This window comes from Drosophila navojoa, chromosome 5, assembly GCF_054131105.1.
Source record: "Drosophila navojoa isolate 15081-1374.11 chromosome 5, UAZ_NAV_1.0, whole genome shotgun sequence".
Taxonomy (NCBI): domain Eukaryota; kingdom Metazoa; phylum Arthropoda; class Insecta; order Diptera; family Drosophilidae; genus Drosophila; species Drosophila navojoa.
The window spans coordinates 15,349,104-15,365,598 of NC_142893.1; the positions used below are offsets into that span (position 1 = coordinate 15,349,104).

Here is a 16,495-nt window from a genome sequence, read left to right on the forward strand (position 1 = left end):
ATACATACATATTATTTTTTACATATTTATATATACATATTTAATGTATTATATGTATATAAAATATAGTGATGATATATATATATATATAAATAAATTTTTTTAAATAATTCTTTAATGCGTTTTATATGTTTCTAGTCATCAATAATTATATCATCCAACTCTCTCCCTTTACTCTCCTCATATTTCAAATGCATATCTATAATATCTCATATATCTAGTTACCTTCGACACAATAATTATACATATATATAACAATTCAACACATAACCTATACAACATACATACATATGTACATATGTATATGTATATACACATATATAAATATATATACATACCTTTAGCTAGCTGATTACCAATACACTGGCACATAAAAGACAATCAACATGAATGTAACTTTCTCAATCGATGAAGTTTACAAATCGGTGAGTAGAGACAGATAGAGAGAGAGAGAATTCAGAATTTTAGAGAGAAGAATTAAGCCTGCAATCGAATCCTTACTGAAACTGAGTTCAATCCTTTAAAGATGCGCTGCAATAGTCTGATGTACGTGGACTTCTCGCATCGCTGCTTCCTGTCCAAGGCCATCAAGCATTGCATCCAGGTGATGCAGTGCATCGACTACTTCAGGATTATGTACTGCCAAATGAACATCAAGACGCGCAGCACTGAGATTGCCTTAATGTGCGCTTCCGTCGTCATAATGATCATGCTGATGATGGTTGTGGCCCACTTGGTGGACAAATAGTAAGTCAGTTCTTTGTCGTAAGGCTCACTGCATGCCATCGCCCCCTTAGCATTGCGCCTCTGCTGAAGATCGTCTCGATCGTGATGCACATGAACCAATATCTGGCGGGCATTACGCTACTCTGCTTCGGCAATCACCTGCCGGAGCTGATCATCAATCTGACGCCCGTCATGCAGGAGTCACCGCTGTTCAACATTACCCTGGCCAATGCGATTTCCATGGTCCTAATCAATGGTGGCCTCATCTGCTACCTGAGGCCCTTCAAGATCAATGGCCACGGCGCTGTGCGCGATCTCCTCTTCATGATGTTCGCCTGTGAGCTGGTCCTCTACGAGATGGATACGGATGACAAAATAACGCGAATCGAAGGACTATGTAAGTGGTACAGAAATCTATAAATCTCCGAGTGCTACGATTTATGGGCCATCGATTGGCAACCGTATATAAAGCATTGATGAATGTAGATTAAATTTAGTAGACTTATATATAACTTAATATATAATTCAACAAAATATATTTATATTTTATTTAATAACAATAATGATAATAATAACAATTGGTTTTATTATTTATTATTATTATTATTATTCAAAACGAAATTAAATTAATATTAATTTAATTTAATTTCTTTTTTATTCTTCATTTTATTATTTTTTTAATTTTTAATTTTTAAGTATTGTTAGTAGTATTCAACACTAAATTAAATTAATTTATATTATAACTTTTTACTTAAATAATTATCAATTTAACTTAATTTTTAAATGATACTATATTCATTTAATTTATTTTTTTCTCTTCATTTTATTATTTTTTTTTTAATTTTAAATTTTTTATGATTATTATTATTCAAAACTAAATTAAATTAATATTAAGATAAATTATTATTAATTTAATTTAATTTTTTTAATGCTGTTATATTAATTTAATTTAATGTAATTATTCTTTCTTTTTATTCTTCATTATATTATAATTTTTAATTTATTATATTTAATATTATATTATTTCAATTGCATTTTTTATTATTATTGTTAATATTGCATTAATTTAGTTTGTTTTTATTTTCCCTTATTTTATTTATTTTTTCTTTTCTCTTATCTTTTCACATTTTATTTAGTTGATTTAATCTAATCAAATGAATTTATTTACAGCCCTTATCTGTTTGTATTTCGTTTACTTGATTATCAATATTGTCGATCTGAAGTTGATGCGGAACGCTCTTGATGGTAAGAAGCGCTCCAAATCATAAGCCCCACAAATTCGAGTATATCCATAGTAAATTGCCTTTGCCAGACCTTCGCCAAAAGGTCGACGCCTTGAGCCGAAAGACTCAGCCCACACTCAAGACGAAGAGCAAACTGCGGCACATGCAGAACAAGCTGGCCCACATGGAGCTGGATAGCAAGAATGTGGACAAGTACAATCACTCGGATATCTTCACCTCGGCCAAGCTGAAGACATATTATGGCAAGAAGACTTCTATCGACGACGAAGATACTGAAGATGTGGAGGTGCGCGCCCTCGAGAAGTACGGCCAGACTCGGGCCAGTGTGATAGAGAGGGATAATGAGAAGTATTTGCGCGACATCTTCTACAATCCGGAGAATCCACGTAATATGTTTCTATTCAACGACCTATGGGACTCGATAAATCCGATCAATGTCAGCTACTTCAAGCGCAGCTCGCACTGTGAACGCATCTACATAGTGCTGGTCATGCCCGTCTCAATCATCTGCAGTCTATTCGTGCCTGTCGTCGACACCTCCATGAACAAGCACGGCTGGAGCAAGCTGCTCAATTGCATACAGATCGTGACGACGCCCTTCATAGTGATAACTCTCTCGCATGGTTTGTGCCAAAGTTGAATTCCTTTTCTATATTTATATGTATGCATATATATGAATCTCATTGCAGCATTGACCCGCATGGAGTTTAAGGGCTCGTTCATTGTTTTGTACTATAATATTTCCGTTTGGAGCTTCTGCGCCACCGTGCCGCTGGCCATATTTGTCTTCTGGAAGACGCGCACCGATAAGCCACCACGTTTTCACAAGGTAAGGAGGGAGAGAGAAAGAGAGATATGATATTTCCCCCTTTTTATTTACAGCTCTTCATGATACTCACGTTCAGCATCACTCTGGTTCTGCTGAAAATCTTTGCCACTGAGATCGAGGTGCTCAGCTGCGTGATTGGCTTGGTTTCGCACATGAGCGAGGATTTTGCATCCAGCAGTATCCGGGCATTTTGCGCAGCCCTTAGCGATAGCATATTCAATGTCAGTTTGGCAATCAAGGGTTACGGCGGAATGGCATTCGCTGCCGGCTTGGCTGGGCCATTTTTCAGTACGTTTGCCTTGTTCAACTTAATAGAAATTGTTAATAATTCTTTTTTGCAGGCTTTACCATCGGCTTGGGTCTCTACTTCTTGACCAATCCAAAGGTGAGCCAGCTCAACTCAAAGCACTGGCTGCTAGGCGAACAAGGCGATAACTCGTACTTTTTCTTCATGCTCATCGCCTTGTCAACTCTGCTGTGGATCGTCACTTTCAATTTTCTAGCTCGTCGTTCAGTTGCCATCTTCGATCTGATCATGTATATAGTCTATCTGATATACGCTATCCTCGTTGAGTGGAGTGTTATTCATGCATTCACATTCGATCCACAGTTCGAGCCCACATAAATCAACTATATGTGTTGAGTATAATTTATTTTGGTTTATTTCAATAAAAAACACAATAAAAAATAAAATGAAATGATCTGATAATCGAATAAATGATGTAGGGTTTCAGTCGTAATACCTATAAAATAAACTTGATTATATAATTTTTTTTTACCTGTAATATTTATTTAGTTTTTTTTTTTTAATTTATTTTCTATATTAATTTATTAATTTTTTCTCTATTAAATACCTATAAATTAATATAAGTCATATTAAATATTTAATTACAATATTATTAATAATAAATAATAAAATAATAATAATATTTATGCACATTCTGTTAAAGCACTGAGCGTATTAACAGTGTACTATTTATTTTGGACACCACTGTCTGGCCACTGTTTCGAAAGCTTTTCAGTTCGCTTTAGCCGCTCAACTGACAAAAGCTGCGCAACTGCTTCATTCAAAGCTCATTGAAAACTGCATTCACGAAAGCTTTTGTGCGCTGACATGAATCTCAATTGCTTTACGATATAAAGTATTAAATATAAATAAAATGAATATAATCATTAATTATTTTAGCCCTTGTATCATTTAATATTAAGAACTTATTGCTTTATATATTTTCTGTATACGATAAATTAGAATCGTAGCAAATCGGATCGAAGGAATATTTGTATACATTTTTTATAATTATCAATCAACTATTAGAAATAAATAATAATAAAAATTAAAAATTTTAATAATATTTTATAACTATTTATATACATATTTTTTATGAAGTATTATAATGAAATATATTTATTAATTCATTTTAAAATATATTTGGTTTACATTTACTTTTATTTTTATTTTCAAATTAAATTTATATTACGTACAATACTTTAATTTTTCTCTCGCTCTTTTTCTCTGTCTATATCTCCCTCTCTCTCTATCTCTTTCTCTATTTCTATCTATGTCTCTCTCTTTCTTTGTCTCTCTAAAGAAACTGCCCGCTTGTATATATATAGAGACTTGAATGAGCATCCTTCCGGAGCTTCTTGCAAAACGTAATTAATTGGCACGATCTCATTATATATGATATGTATGCGATTCTCGCAGAACAAATCAACTATCTCTCCTTCCCCCTTCTTCTGTTTAAGTAAATTCGAGACTAACTTACCTAGATCACCATTAGATATATGAACGTAATTTTCCACAAAAATCCACAAAAAAAATGGAAAATAGCCAAAAACTTACAGACACAATCAGTGCAATTCGCTGATTTGAATTTGCAGCAAATGCAAAATCATCTGAGACATTATCATTACATTTAAGTGCAAAATGCATAAACATAAACAAGTGCAGCGCCACCCCGCATGCGGAAGGAGCAAGAAAAAAAAATACAAAAAAGAATACAAGAAACAAAAAGAAATGTAGAAGGAAAAACACAAGAGGAAGCCAAATGCTAGGATTCAACTTCAAAGCGAAATGTCCTCAGAATTCCGGCAGCAATAAAAGCACTCAACTCCCATAGACTTCCTGCTGCTGCTGTCTGTGCACTTAATGTGACATGTTTTTGCAACAGTTTTTGGTTTCGTTTGGTTTCGTTGGCTCTGCTTCTCTTCTATTCCTCAGCTGCAGCTCCGACTCCAGCTCCAGCCTTAACTCAATGTCTGCTGCACAGGAGCTAATAGAGTGTGATCAACTAGCACATGCTCTGTTCACTCACATTAACATGAGAGGGTGACTGAATATTTATCTTAATAGTTGACTCTTACAAATTGTTGGCTGTAATTGGAGTACTTGACTTGGCTTTGTGTCAAATCAATTTAATTTGAAAAATATTTTCTAATGTGGCGAATAGCAAAGACAGCCGCTGCTAATATTTCTTTGCTTTTACTTGTTTAATATCTTAATAGTTTTTTTTTTTTTTTTTTTTTTGATTTGTTTATCATAATTTTGTTTCCTTCCCATTGAATGTTGCTTGTTGTGATAGTCTTAAAATATTTAATATGCATATGAACCGTTTTGTTTATAAATAAATAAAAAGTTTCTGTCAAGCTGTTTTGAATATAGAATTATATATAGTTCATATGAGGGCAACTAAGACATCGCATTAGCTACATAAACTGACGATTTTCTTGAATCAATCTATGCATGCATTTCAGCTTATTCTAGTATATGTTTATTAATTTTTAGTTATTCCAAAAATATTTCTTTTGTCTGTTAACTTGATGTTAACAACAAATTCTGTTAATTATAAAATTGAAAATTGAAAAACGAATGCAAATTTCATTATATTATTATTTTATTTGTACTTTTACATATTTTTTGGTTATTTTAATTTAAGTGCTTCTATTTAAATGCCTTAGTTTGAAAAAATTCCATAAAGAAAATGGCAATAAATTATTTACCTTAAGCTCTATACAACAATCTGTTAATTTGCATTGGGAAATTGCTTTCACAAGGACATATAATAAATCAATCTGTAGTTAAAATAATTATGTTGTTTAATGATAAATAAGAGAATTCAGAATAACGAAGAATAATATTTAATCATAATATATATGTATATTATATAATATGTCGGACATTTCCGCAGGTTAGATAATTTTGTACTGTTGCCCTTCTTCCTTCCTTGCTAATCAACCGTCCGATATTTCACTAGCGCATTCGATTACATCTATCGCAACCAACTGGCAGCCTCGTCAGTACCACCACTGACCAGTGCTACCACACTCGGTATTAGTGTTGGCAAACATCTCGCTCATTCAGTATTACCCAATACTATTACCAAGGTAAGATTAAACTCGCTTATTGTCTATAATTCCACTAAATATTTTATATTTATTTCGTTAAATAATAAGCAATTAAAAGCCCTAATTACTTAATATCTTTAACTAACTGTCAACACGAAGTAGTGCCGGCATTCGCTTATACAAAGCCCTAGTTTCTAGCCGATAAACAGGTGCTTAACAGCATAACTCAATTAGCGGCGAGCGGAGAGCAGGACACAGTGGGTGCCATGTCTCTGCGCCACTTTGGTCACCGGAAGCAACATTTAGAGAAAACATTTGCATCTCGTGTAAATTATGCAGCTCTTAATTAATGAGAGCTCGACTCTGCTCGGCGGCCATGGCAAAATATTGTTGTTCTCTGTTCTACTTGAATGTCTCCAGCCTTGACTCTCGCCGCCCGCTTGTCCACATCCGATTTGCATATCATTTGCCACGACTCTCTCTCTATCTCTCTCTCTCTGTCTCTGTCTGTCTGTCTGTCTCTCTCTCTCTCTGTCTCTCTCTCTCTCTTGTGTATGAGTCAGTTGGCTAATGAATCTGCAGCTGCTGCATTGGGAAGCACAGGCAGTGTCTGTGGCTTGGCTGCAATTAGCTCAGACTGCACTTGACTTCACTTAACTCGGCCCAGCTAAGCAGTCAGCTCTATTGAATTGGTGTGAAAAGATTTATACCCTATAAAAAATGATGTTCAAAGGAAGGGTATATACATATATATATATAGTTTATATATAGTTTATTTTCAATCAGATCCCAAAAACAACTGAGATTACAAGAAATTTAAAATCGAATTAAGATAATTTTCCCTCACCTTGACCCCAAATTTCCATTAGTCAAAGTTCTTCGTCAGGATTAGGGTATTTAGTAGTACAAGTATTTAATGTCAGGCTATAATATAATATCCACTTAACACCAGTTGAATCGAAAATTTTAGTAATTGGCACTTACACAAATGTAACAAATTTCCGCGTAATGTAACATTGTTTTTTTTTTTTTTGTATCAATTCGAAGGTACTTTCATTTTCGAGACGTTCGATGTGCAATAATGATGCTGGAGCTTCCGGAGCAGCCCAAATCCTCGTTGTCGCCCATCAATACCGAATCGAACAGCCCCAAGGTGCAGGCTGCCCAAGCTGCCGAAGAGCCGTCCGCAGAGCTCGTCAATATCGTGAGCTGCGAAACGGCCAGCTCCTCGCTCGGGAGCTGTGAGCGCATACAGCGCATACGTTGGGCCGACTGGATAGCCCGTATCATCAGTTGGACAGACGAGCTGGGCCACTACGTGCGACAATTTCTCGCCTATGTGGCGGCGAAATTCCGTTCAGTTTTCTTTCCGGGCGATAGTTTCATATACCGTGAGCCGCCGCTATCGAACGAGAGCAGAATCCAATTGGAGACAGTGCCGCGCAAGACACTGATACTGGATCTAGATGAAACTCTGGTACATTCCTGCTACCTGGACCCGGACACTCACGATGTGGTTGGCTGCACGTTTGTGCCCGCAACAGCCGTGCCCGATTACATACTGAACATACCGATCTTAGCCAACCTAGGCCCGGTTGAATTCCAGGTGTTCAAGCGGCCCTATGTTGATCTATTCCTAGACCTGGTCAGCAAGTGGTATGACGTGGTCATCTATACGGCCAGCCTGCAGGCGTATGCCAGCATTGTGATCGACAAACTGGACGCAGGGCGTGGCATCCTGCAGCGACGCTACTATCGCCAGCACTGTGTCAATACGTCGTCGTTGGTTAGCAAAAATCTATTTGTGGTGAATCGGGATTTGAATAGCGTCCTCATCATCGACAACTCGCCCAGTGCGTATCGGGATTTTCCGGAGAACGCTCTGCCCATCAAGAGCTACATATACGATCCGAACGATCGGGAGCTGCTCAATCTGCTCCCATTTCTCGACGCGCTGCGTTTCACGAAGGATGTTCGATCGATTCTCAGGCGACGTGAACTCACCTCCCTGATCAACTCAGAATAATTCACACACAACACAACAATACAAATACAACTACATACACAATACAGAGGAGCTACATACATACACACACACACATATATTGTTACACCCACCAACTGCCATCAATTGGCCCGGGCTGAGAGCGCTGATCGCGCCCAAGCCATTCGCTCGGGATTGGCAATACACATAAATCATTATTTAAATTTCAGTTCAGAAAAAATAATAAAAAACACTTTTTGTTGTCCACATGGAGCGTATTAAATATTTAAGGCAGAGATACCACGAGAGTACCTTAAATAATATAGGTGAAAACTCACCTTTTTTATACTTTTACACCTCAGCTTATTAAATTAAATGTAAATTAGTTTATTCATTATTATTATTATTCCTATATAATTATTTTCATATATTTTTATAATATTTATGTTATTTTTTATTATTTATATTATTTTTTAAAAAGTTGGGTTGATTGAGTTTCTATGCTATGGTGATATGATTGATTGTATCGTATATCAATCAATTATATATGTATGTCGTATCAGTGTTGAGAAAGACTAGTAATTCGTGCTAATCCATTGATTTGGTATTGTAGTGCAATTAATGAATGTATTGTCACTAAGAGAGAGACAACTATAGCTGTCGCTGTAAATGAATATTTTGCAACAAACACAGAAAATCCTTAACTAGCAAACGTGATTAATATATTAATGGAAGAGCAACAGTCAGTCTATATTTAAAATGTACTCTTATCAACAATAGAATAACAAATATTTTAAATATACATTTACATTTGCATTCTATCTAACTATAAATTTACTGCAATGCCATCAATTTCAACTTAAGCAAACTCAGAAATCAACACAAAGGAAACATTATCAAAGTGCAACAGCAAAAATATGCAAGTTAAATAAAAGCGTATAAAAGTCATAAGCCTGATATTGAGCACTCTGACAATGCTAAAAGAGAGAGACGAAGAGTGAGATAGAGAGAGAGAGAGAGAGAGAGAGAGAGCGAATTCGCTAGCACCTCCATCAGCCGGTTACACCTGATGAATCGCCGTTGAATGTCGAACATTTAAGCACAATTGACTCCAGCTCGACACACGGATGCAAGGCAGCAAAATTTATGGCGGCCCAGGTGAAAGTTCTGAGCGTTGCTCCCCGCCGGCCCACGCTCTGGCCCTGCTGTAGACAGCAGCCCATTTGGCCCACTTGGCCCACTGTCACTGCTGCTGCAGTTAAGGCAACTGGCTCAAAATTTATTGAAGTTGCACGGCTTAAGCCGGCAACTGGATATAAATGCTTCGCATATGAGTTACATTTTGCCAACTATTAAATCCCATTTCAACTCCGTATGACAATTTGCTGGGAGAAAAAAGAGTCGTATTCACTTTGAGCTTGCAATAGATGGCTAATTGTCAGAGTAAATGGCATAAAAACCTTTGTCTGCAATCAGCAGGCTTTTTATTTTTATTTGATTCGAGTTGACTTTAGTTTGAAGTGTTTTACAGTCGAGCAGGGGAAAAACTTAATTGAAGCTGCCTGTTTTTCGCTGCTCTCAATTAGGAATGTATTTTAGTTGGGGTTAAGTCTGATATAATATAGAGTATGCTGCAGCTATATAAAATTGAAAATCATTTACATATCTAAATATAAAATATATATTCAAATTAAAAATATATAAATAAGTAAATCTAAAAATAAAATAATGATTTCAAATAATGAAATAGATAATCTAACAAAATCAAAAATATAAATAACTACTATATAATAATAATAATAGAATAAAAAATAAACAAAATTTTAAAAAGTAAATAAATACAGTAAAAATAGAATTAAAAATTAAATCGAAATAAAAAGCGATATACAAGTAAAGAAACAGAAACAAAAAGAAAAATAAAATTAAAAAAAAAAAAAAAACAGCAATGTAAAATTAAATAAAAATCAATAATATAATATGAAATAACATAAAATATGTAAAAAAAAACAATACAATACAAAAATAAATAAATACCAATTAATAATAATAAATAAATTTAAATAAAAAACAATATAAAAATAAATAAAAAGAAAAAAAATTAAATAAATAGTAATATAAAATTAAAAAAAAAAAATAAATAAATAAATATTTAATTTAATTTAAAAAAAAATTATAAAAATAATTAAAAATAAAAAAATCAAATAAAAATAAAATTATATAAAAATCAAAATAAAAAATATAGTTGAACTAAAATAAAAACAAATTACAAAATAAATACAATAAAATGTGTATAAATAAATTTAAAAAAAAAAATACAATATATACAAATATATAAACAACAAAAATAAAATTTTTAAAAAAATTTTCCTTTAATAAGCAAAGTAAACATATAAATTACTTGATCAAACACACAAATGCCTTAACCAAATACATTTCTAAGCATAATTGGTTCACGGCTCTTCTAGCTGTATATTAATTTTGGAGGCCTGCTCATCGATCCAGCTCCTGAGATGGGGCACATTGGTGTAGGCAGCGGGGATATCTTTGTCGGCGCACTCGATGCCCCAGGAGACGATGCCGGCCAGCTGATAGCGCTTGTCTTGCCCGGCCATGCTGCAGAACAGAGGCGATCCGCCGTCGCCCTTGCAGGTGTCCTTGCCCTGGATGCCGCCAGCGCAGAGGAAGCTCGAGTCCAGCTTGAAGCGTCGCCCCAGCACTGTGCGGCGCAACAGCCTCTGGCAGTGCTCGTGCTCCAGCACGGGCAGATCGATGCGCTTCAGTATGTGCTCCATGCCGGGAGCCGAGTAATTGCGATGGCCCCAGCCGGTGGCAAAGCACTCCGCCTCACGCAGATCCTTCTGCAGCGCCGTGCTCTCGGCCGCCGGCAGGCAGAGCGGCTGCACGTGCGGCGCCAGCTGAAAGCGCCGCTCCAGCACCAGCATGGCGATGTCATTGCGAAAGTTGAGCGCGTTGAACTGTTCGTGGCGCCAGAGATTGCTAATGCGACGGCTTTGGAAGGCGTACGGCTCCTCGTTGCTATTCAAGTCATATTCGCCGGCCCGGGCCAGCAGCTCGTCCGCGCCCAGCTGGGCCACATTGTGGGCGCTGGTCAGCACCAGCTGGGGATGGATCAGTGTGCCGCCGCATATGTATTTGCCCTGCAGGTCCATCAGGGCCACCATCCAGGGGAACTCGGCAAAGCGCGCCTCGTGGTCGTTGTAGCCCACCAGGGCGTAGTAGAGGCCCGTCGGATTGCTATAGCCGCAGCCCTTGTACTTGAAGTCGTTCAGCTGGCGTCGCACTGGATTATCCCTCTCATCCAGCTGCAAGAATTTCAGTTCATTTGTATCTCGATTTCGAGATTTCAAGTCTCTCACCTGATCGCCAATCGGACAACAGCTCTCGAATATGCCGCAGCCCGAGTTGCTGGCGTTGTCGATGCGCGGCTTCAGTATGAATCGGCCGTCCTCGTTGACGGTGCCCGTGCGGCAGAGGTGCCGCGGCACGCACAGACTCCGCGCCGCGCAGCTCTTGTAGTCCAGCTTGGAGTCCACATCGATGGCCTGCTGTGGCGTCATCTGCTTCGATCGGCGCATCGCCATGCTGGCCTCGTAGCTCTCCAGCTGCGCCTTGTCGCAGCAGACGAGCCCCGCCCCACAGCCGCGGCCCAGTATGCGCGGTCCAAAGATTCCACTGCCCGAATCGTCCGTCTCGTTGCACCGCCGCTCGCTGATGCAAATCTGATCGCTCTTGCACAAACCCAGGCTCCAGCAGGCATCGCCCAGTAGCAGCAGCAACAACAACTCCAATAGACGCTCCATGCTGGACAAACTTGAGTTGTGCAAGGGCAACAATTTGTTCATCATTCAGAATTGTTTGTAATAAAAGGTAAAGAAGAGTAAAAATAAAATGTAAGATAATTAAAAGTAAATAAATAACAAATATCCATTGATAAAATTATAATAATAATAAAGAAAAACATCATTAATAATAATAAATTTTATAATAATAATAATATGAAATTTATGTAGTTCTCAATTTTAATAAATAATAATTAATTTAATTATAATAATAAGAATATAAAATTTATGTAATTCTGATATATATCATATGTATATATGTATATAATATATAAATCAATGCAAATGCGAATTACAAAGTGGCAATAATATTATAATAGACCTCGCTTGAAACATGCAAATATATGTATGTAATAAATAGGGGAATATTCGCAAACTGAGTGACGCATAGCGCAAACCTGGACAGAGTATAAATTATTAATCTAAATCACTTATAATACATGTAAGAAAATAGATGAGAATTTCTATAGCAGCGGCGACATATACTTTTATTGGTTGTCAATTATTTCATCACTAATATTATTGCTTTAAGATTTACTTTTATTGTTATCTCTATGCTTAAAAGCAATCAAAATGCATTCAAATTGCAATGCACAAATAATCGACAGCTGATAGAATCACAGGCAGCTATAAGATTCCACCAACTACTTGAGTTTCATTGAATTTTTAAGATGTTCACAATTTTGCATTATATTTATATACTCACATACAATATTTCCGCTGCGAGACAGTTGAAAGCACGACTTGGGCTTCAATGGAATGCTGAGTATCGACTAAGTGTGGCAATCTGTTGGTAATCTATTTTATAGACACAAATTGAAAAACATTTATAGTATCAAGCAAGCATCAAGAGAATATTATTTTGCTTGGCTTGAATTGAATCACTCTCAGCTGATCAATTAAATGTCTATTGCGCTCTCTCTCTATCTATCTATCTATCTGTTACACTCTAACCCCTCTCTCTCTCGAGTCTCGAGTCAGCTTGGAGCAAAACAATCTTGCAAGCCGGTTCTATAAGATCCGAGAGTTCTATTTGTAGTCAATCAGTTGAAATTGAACGCGAATCGAATAGAGTCTACAAATTGAGCCTAACAAATTCATAAAAATAATATGTATGTTGCTCGTATTAGTTATATGTATATATAAAACAATTAAAATAGTGATGGAAAGTGAAAAATAAATCAAAATAAATAAATACATGTCAAGCTGACTCCACAGTGACTGACTTAAGATACCCTGTGCTAAGCGTCTAATTAGCTGCGCACTTTTCGATTTCTCACTTGCTTCTCCTCTTCGCATCTCTCGTCTTGCGTTCTTTATTGTCGGCTAAGTAAACTCTATGGAAACGATCATTGATAAATCATATGTATATTATATATAGATATGTATTTTTCAACTCTTCAAGTGTCAGCGTCATAAATTCAATTTATTTTTATAAAATGTGAAAATGTGATATTTATAAATCTTTTCATGCTTATCAAGCCGTATTGAAAAATGCATATATATTATAATATTTATTTATTTTTTATTTTATTTATTTTTATTTTATTTAATTTAGTTTTTTATTTTTATAATTTATTTTATTTTATTTTATTTGTATTTTTATTTATTTAATTTTTTTTTAATTTTGTTTTTTTACTTTTATAATTTATTTTATTTTATTTTATTTGTATTTTTATTTATTTGTTTATTTTTTATTTTTATTATTATTATTTTTTTTTTACTTAATGAATTTGAATAGTGCTTTAAAATTATGTTATAGGTAAAAATATTTGTTTGACAAAAGTTTCATTATACAAATATTTAGATACATTTATTTATATTTTTTTATTATTATTGTTAACATTTTTTATATTTTACATTACTTTACTTTGCTTTATTATTATTATTATTTTTTTTTTTTCTATATTTAGTTATTTTATTATTATTTTTTTATATATGTACATATATTTAGTTTTTTAATATACATATATGTTGTTGAATTTTGAAGGTACTATTATTATTATTGTTATTATTATACTATACATACATATACTTATACATTGATTTTTATTAATTTTTTTAACATAAAAGACATAACAAATTAAACTCTTTCAACATTCATTGATAGCATTCATTGATAACCCAAGCAGATCAGGCGTGAGACGATAAGAATATTCTTATCAGCGCGAAGTGCAATCAATTTTCTTATACACTGAAAAAATTTTAAATTGAATAATAAAGAACAAGCAGCTGAAAGCGGCAAAAGAGAGCGGGAAAACATATATGTTAGTTTTTTTATTAGGTCAGTTAACTTAGACCAAGCTCTGAGACCATGAAAGCTATAAGTCTATGAATACATTAAATATTAAATAAATAAAAAAAAAAAAGAATTACAATATATTTTAATTTAATTTTTAATAGCATTATATTCAACAAAAAATGTTTAGATATTCCATGTAATGAAGCATGTATTCACACAGTATTCAATCTCCAACTTATTGAATATTAAATATTCATCAAATTCTTGCAGCACCTACATATAAATGAATTTCCCTTGGTGCTACCGCACACTGTGGCTGGCCTGCGTGCTCCTGCAGGCGAATGGGCAGCAGGCGGCTGGCAAGACGTCGTCGCCATGTGGCGCCCTGGAGCTGTGCGTCACGGAGCAGCGCTGCAACGAGTCGGACGATTCGGGCCACGGCATAATCGGGCCACGCATGGCGCGCACCTGTGGCGAGGGGCTCGTCTGCTGTGACCAGGAGCAGCTCGAGAGCTGGGATGCCATGCAGGTGACGGCAAAGGCAGCAGCAACAGCAACGGCAACAGCAGCAACAACAACACGGGGAGCCAGCAGAACGATGACGGAGGAGGAGAGCATGTACGAGTCCTGCGGCGTGAATATGGAGTGTGTGCCACGCAAGCTGTGCCGCGACAACAAAATCATCGACGATGGTCGCTTCATACTGAATCCGCGCATCGGCGCCACCACCTGTCCCCGAGCCCTGGAGCGCTGCTGCGCGGTGGATCAACAGGTGCGTAAGCAGTTGATGATGTTGATGATGATCATTAATTCAGATATTTATCTTTATCTGCAGGTGGAGGCCAGAGACAGTCCCTATGTTACGAAGCTGCGCGAATTCAAGTACCAGGGCTGCGGCTGGAGCAACCCGAAGGGCCTCATACCGGACGAGGATAACTACGAGTATCAGGAGGATGTGGCGCTCTTCGCCGAGTTCCCCTGGATGGTGGCACTGATGACCGGTCGCCAGCAGTACCTCTGTGGCGGCACTCTGATCCATCCCCAGTTGGTGCTCACCAGCAGCCACAACGTCAGGAACCAGACGGTGTACACGCTGCTGGCCCGCTTCGGGGAATGGGATCTGACCAGCTTCGATGAGCCGCACGAGCATCAGACGCGTCGCATCAAGCAGATTGTCATGCACGAGCAGTTCGATCCCAAAGGCTTCTTCAATGACATTGCCCTGCTGGTGCTGGAGCAGCCCGTTGAGATTCAGCCGCACGTTCAGCCGATCTGCCTGCCGCCGCCCGAGACGGACAAGCTGAAGGCGGAGCTGCGCGAGGCTGCCTGCTATGCCACCGGCTGGGGCGGCCGTCAGCCGGACAGCAAGAGCAACGAGCGGCTGCTGAAGCGCATCGAGCTGCCCGTGGTCGGCCACATGGAGTGCCAGGGACTGCTGCGCGTTACGCCGCTGGGAAAACGCTTTCGCCTGCGGAATAGTTTCCTCTGCGCTGGCGGCATCAAGGGCAAGGACACGTGCAAAGGCGACGGCGGCTCGCCGCTGTTCTGCACGATGCCTGGACAGGAGCATCGCTATCGATTGGCCGGCATCGTGTCGTGGGGCATCGACTGCGCCAGCGAAGATGTGCCAGCGGTCTACGCCAATGTTCCCCACCTGCGCAGCTGGATCGATGCGAAGGTCAAGTCTTTGGGCTTTGAAGAGCTGGCATCGCATTAGAAATACGAGTTATATTTATAAAGATTTGATTGAAATTTTATTAAAGAAAATAATTCTTGTCGAAATGTAGCTTAAAACAAAAAAAAAAGATTTTTAAAATGTTTAAATTTTTTATTAAAAAAAAATTAATTAAAAAATTAAAATAAAAATTTCAAAAATTTAAATAAAAGAATGTATTTAAATAAATTTAAAAAAAAAATAAATTTATAAATTTCAAAAAAAATTAAAAAAAAATAAATTTATAAATTAAAAAAAAAAGCAAATATCAAACAATATTTTAAAATATTAATTAATTATTAAAAAAGAATGTAGGTATAAAAAAATAAAAATAAATAAAAATAATTTGATTAGTAAATATTAAAAATGTTTGAAGTTCAGCCTCATAACTAAATTTTATTATTATTTTTATTATTATTAAGTCGGACATAATTTTTATATTTTTATGGGAAATACAGGAATCAAAGCTGTATAAATATACATATATAGTTAGACATGATATTTGCTTCGATAGAATTTTACAAAAAACATCCATAAACCCTTCCATCTCA

The 16,495-nt window shown here is 36.5% G+C and overlaps 4 protein-coding genes across 4 annotated transcripts; 3 read left to right on the plus strand and 1 right to left on the minus strand.

The window, feature by feature from the left end:
* Positions 1-268: 268 nt before the first annotated feature.
* On the plus strand, positions 269-3,467 carry LOC115565442 (mitochondrial sodium/calcium exchanger protein). Its single transcript, XM_030390608.2, has 8 exons — positions 269-425; positions 527-747; positions 798-1,123; positions 1,897-1,971; positions 2,039-2,593; positions 2,660-2,799; positions 2,853-3,087; positions 3,141-3,467. The coding sequence occupies exons 1-8, from the start codon at positions 387-389 to the stop codon at positions 3,422-3,424; spliced, it is 1,875 nt and encodes a 624-aa protein (XP_030246468.1). The 5' UTR covers positions 269-386; the 3' UTR covers positions 3,425-3,467.
* A 1,572-nt stretch (positions 3,468-5,039) lies between these two features.
* LOC108658728 (CTD nuclear envelope phosphatase 1A) lies at positions 5,040-8,395 on the plus strand. The gene is made up of 2 exons (XM_089261922.1): positions 5,040-5,128; positions 7,192-8,395. Exons 1-2 carry the CDS (start codon positions 5,055-5,057, stop codon positions 8,168-8,170), a joined length of 1,053 nt encoding a protein of 350 aa, XP_089118048.1. The 5' UTR covers positions 5,040-5,054; the 3' UTR covers positions 8,171-8,395.
* A 2,078-nt stretch (positions 8,396-10,473) lies between these two features.
* LOC115565258 (phenoloxidase-activating factor 2) lies at positions 10,474-12,741 on the minus strand. Its single transcript, XM_030390329.2, has 3 exons — positions 12,695-12,741; positions 11,506-11,959; positions 10,474-11,451 (listed from the first exon to the last, which is right to left on the minus strand). The coding sequence occupies exons 2-3, from the start codon at positions 11,947-11,949 to the stop codon at positions 10,579-10,581; spliced, it is 1,317 nt and encodes a 438-aa protein (XP_030246189.2). The 5' UTR covers positions 11,950-11,959; positions 12,695-12,741; the 3' UTR covers positions 10,474-10,578.
* A 1,759-nt stretch (positions 12,742-14,500) lies between these two features.
* LOC115565257 (phenoloxidase-activating factor 2) lies at positions 14,501-16,119 on the plus strand. The gene is made up of 2 exons (XM_030390328.2): positions 14,501-15,002; positions 15,066-16,119. The coding sequence occupies exons 1-2, from the start codon at positions 14,514-14,516 to the stop codon at positions 15,945-15,947; spliced, it is 1,371 nt and encodes a 456-aa protein (XP_030246188.2). The 5' UTR covers positions 14,501-14,513; the 3' UTR covers positions 15,948-16,119.
* The last annotated feature ends 376 nt before the right edge of the window (positions 16,120-16,495 follow it).

Excerpts from the sequence above, each read along its gene's own strand:
- LOC108658728 (XM_089261922.1), top strand. The coding sequence starts at position 5,055 with ATGTCTGCTGCACAGGAGCTAATAGAGTGTGATCAACTAGCACATGCT. Across the intron at positions 5,129-7,191 it reads ACTCACATTAACATGAGAGG|GTACTTTCATTTTCGAGACG; the intron begins GTGACTGAATAT and ends ATCAATTCGAAG.
- LOC115565258 (XM_030390329.2), bottom strand. The coding sequence starts at position 11,949 with ATGGAGCGTCTATTGGAGTTGTTGTTGCTGCTGCTACTGGGCGATGCC. Across the intron at positions 11,452-11,505 it reads GTTGTCCGATTGGCGATCAG|CTGGATGAGAGGGATAATCC; the intron begins GTGAGAGACTTG and ends AAATTCTTGCAG.
- LOC115565257 (XM_030390328.2), top strand. The coding sequence starts at position 14,514 with ATGAATTTCCCTTGGTGCTACCGCACACTGTGGCTGGCCTGCGTGCTC. Across the intron at positions 15,003-15,065 it reads GCTGCGCGGTGGATCAACAG|GTGGAGGCCAGAGACAGTCC; the intron begins GTGCGTAAGCAG and ends CTTTATCTGCAG.
- LOC115565442 (XM_030390608.2), top strand. The coding sequence starts at position 387 with ATGAATGTAACTTTCTCAATCGATGAAGTTTACAAATCG. Across the intron at positions 426-526 it reads TCGATGAAGTTTACAAATCG|ATGCGCTGCAATAGTCTGAT; the intron begins GTGAGTAGAGAC and ends AATCCTTTAAAG. Across the intron at positions 1,124-1,896 it reads AACGCGAATCGAAGGACTAT|CCCTTATCTGTTTGTATTTC; the intron begins GTAAGTGGTACA and ends ATTTATTTACAG.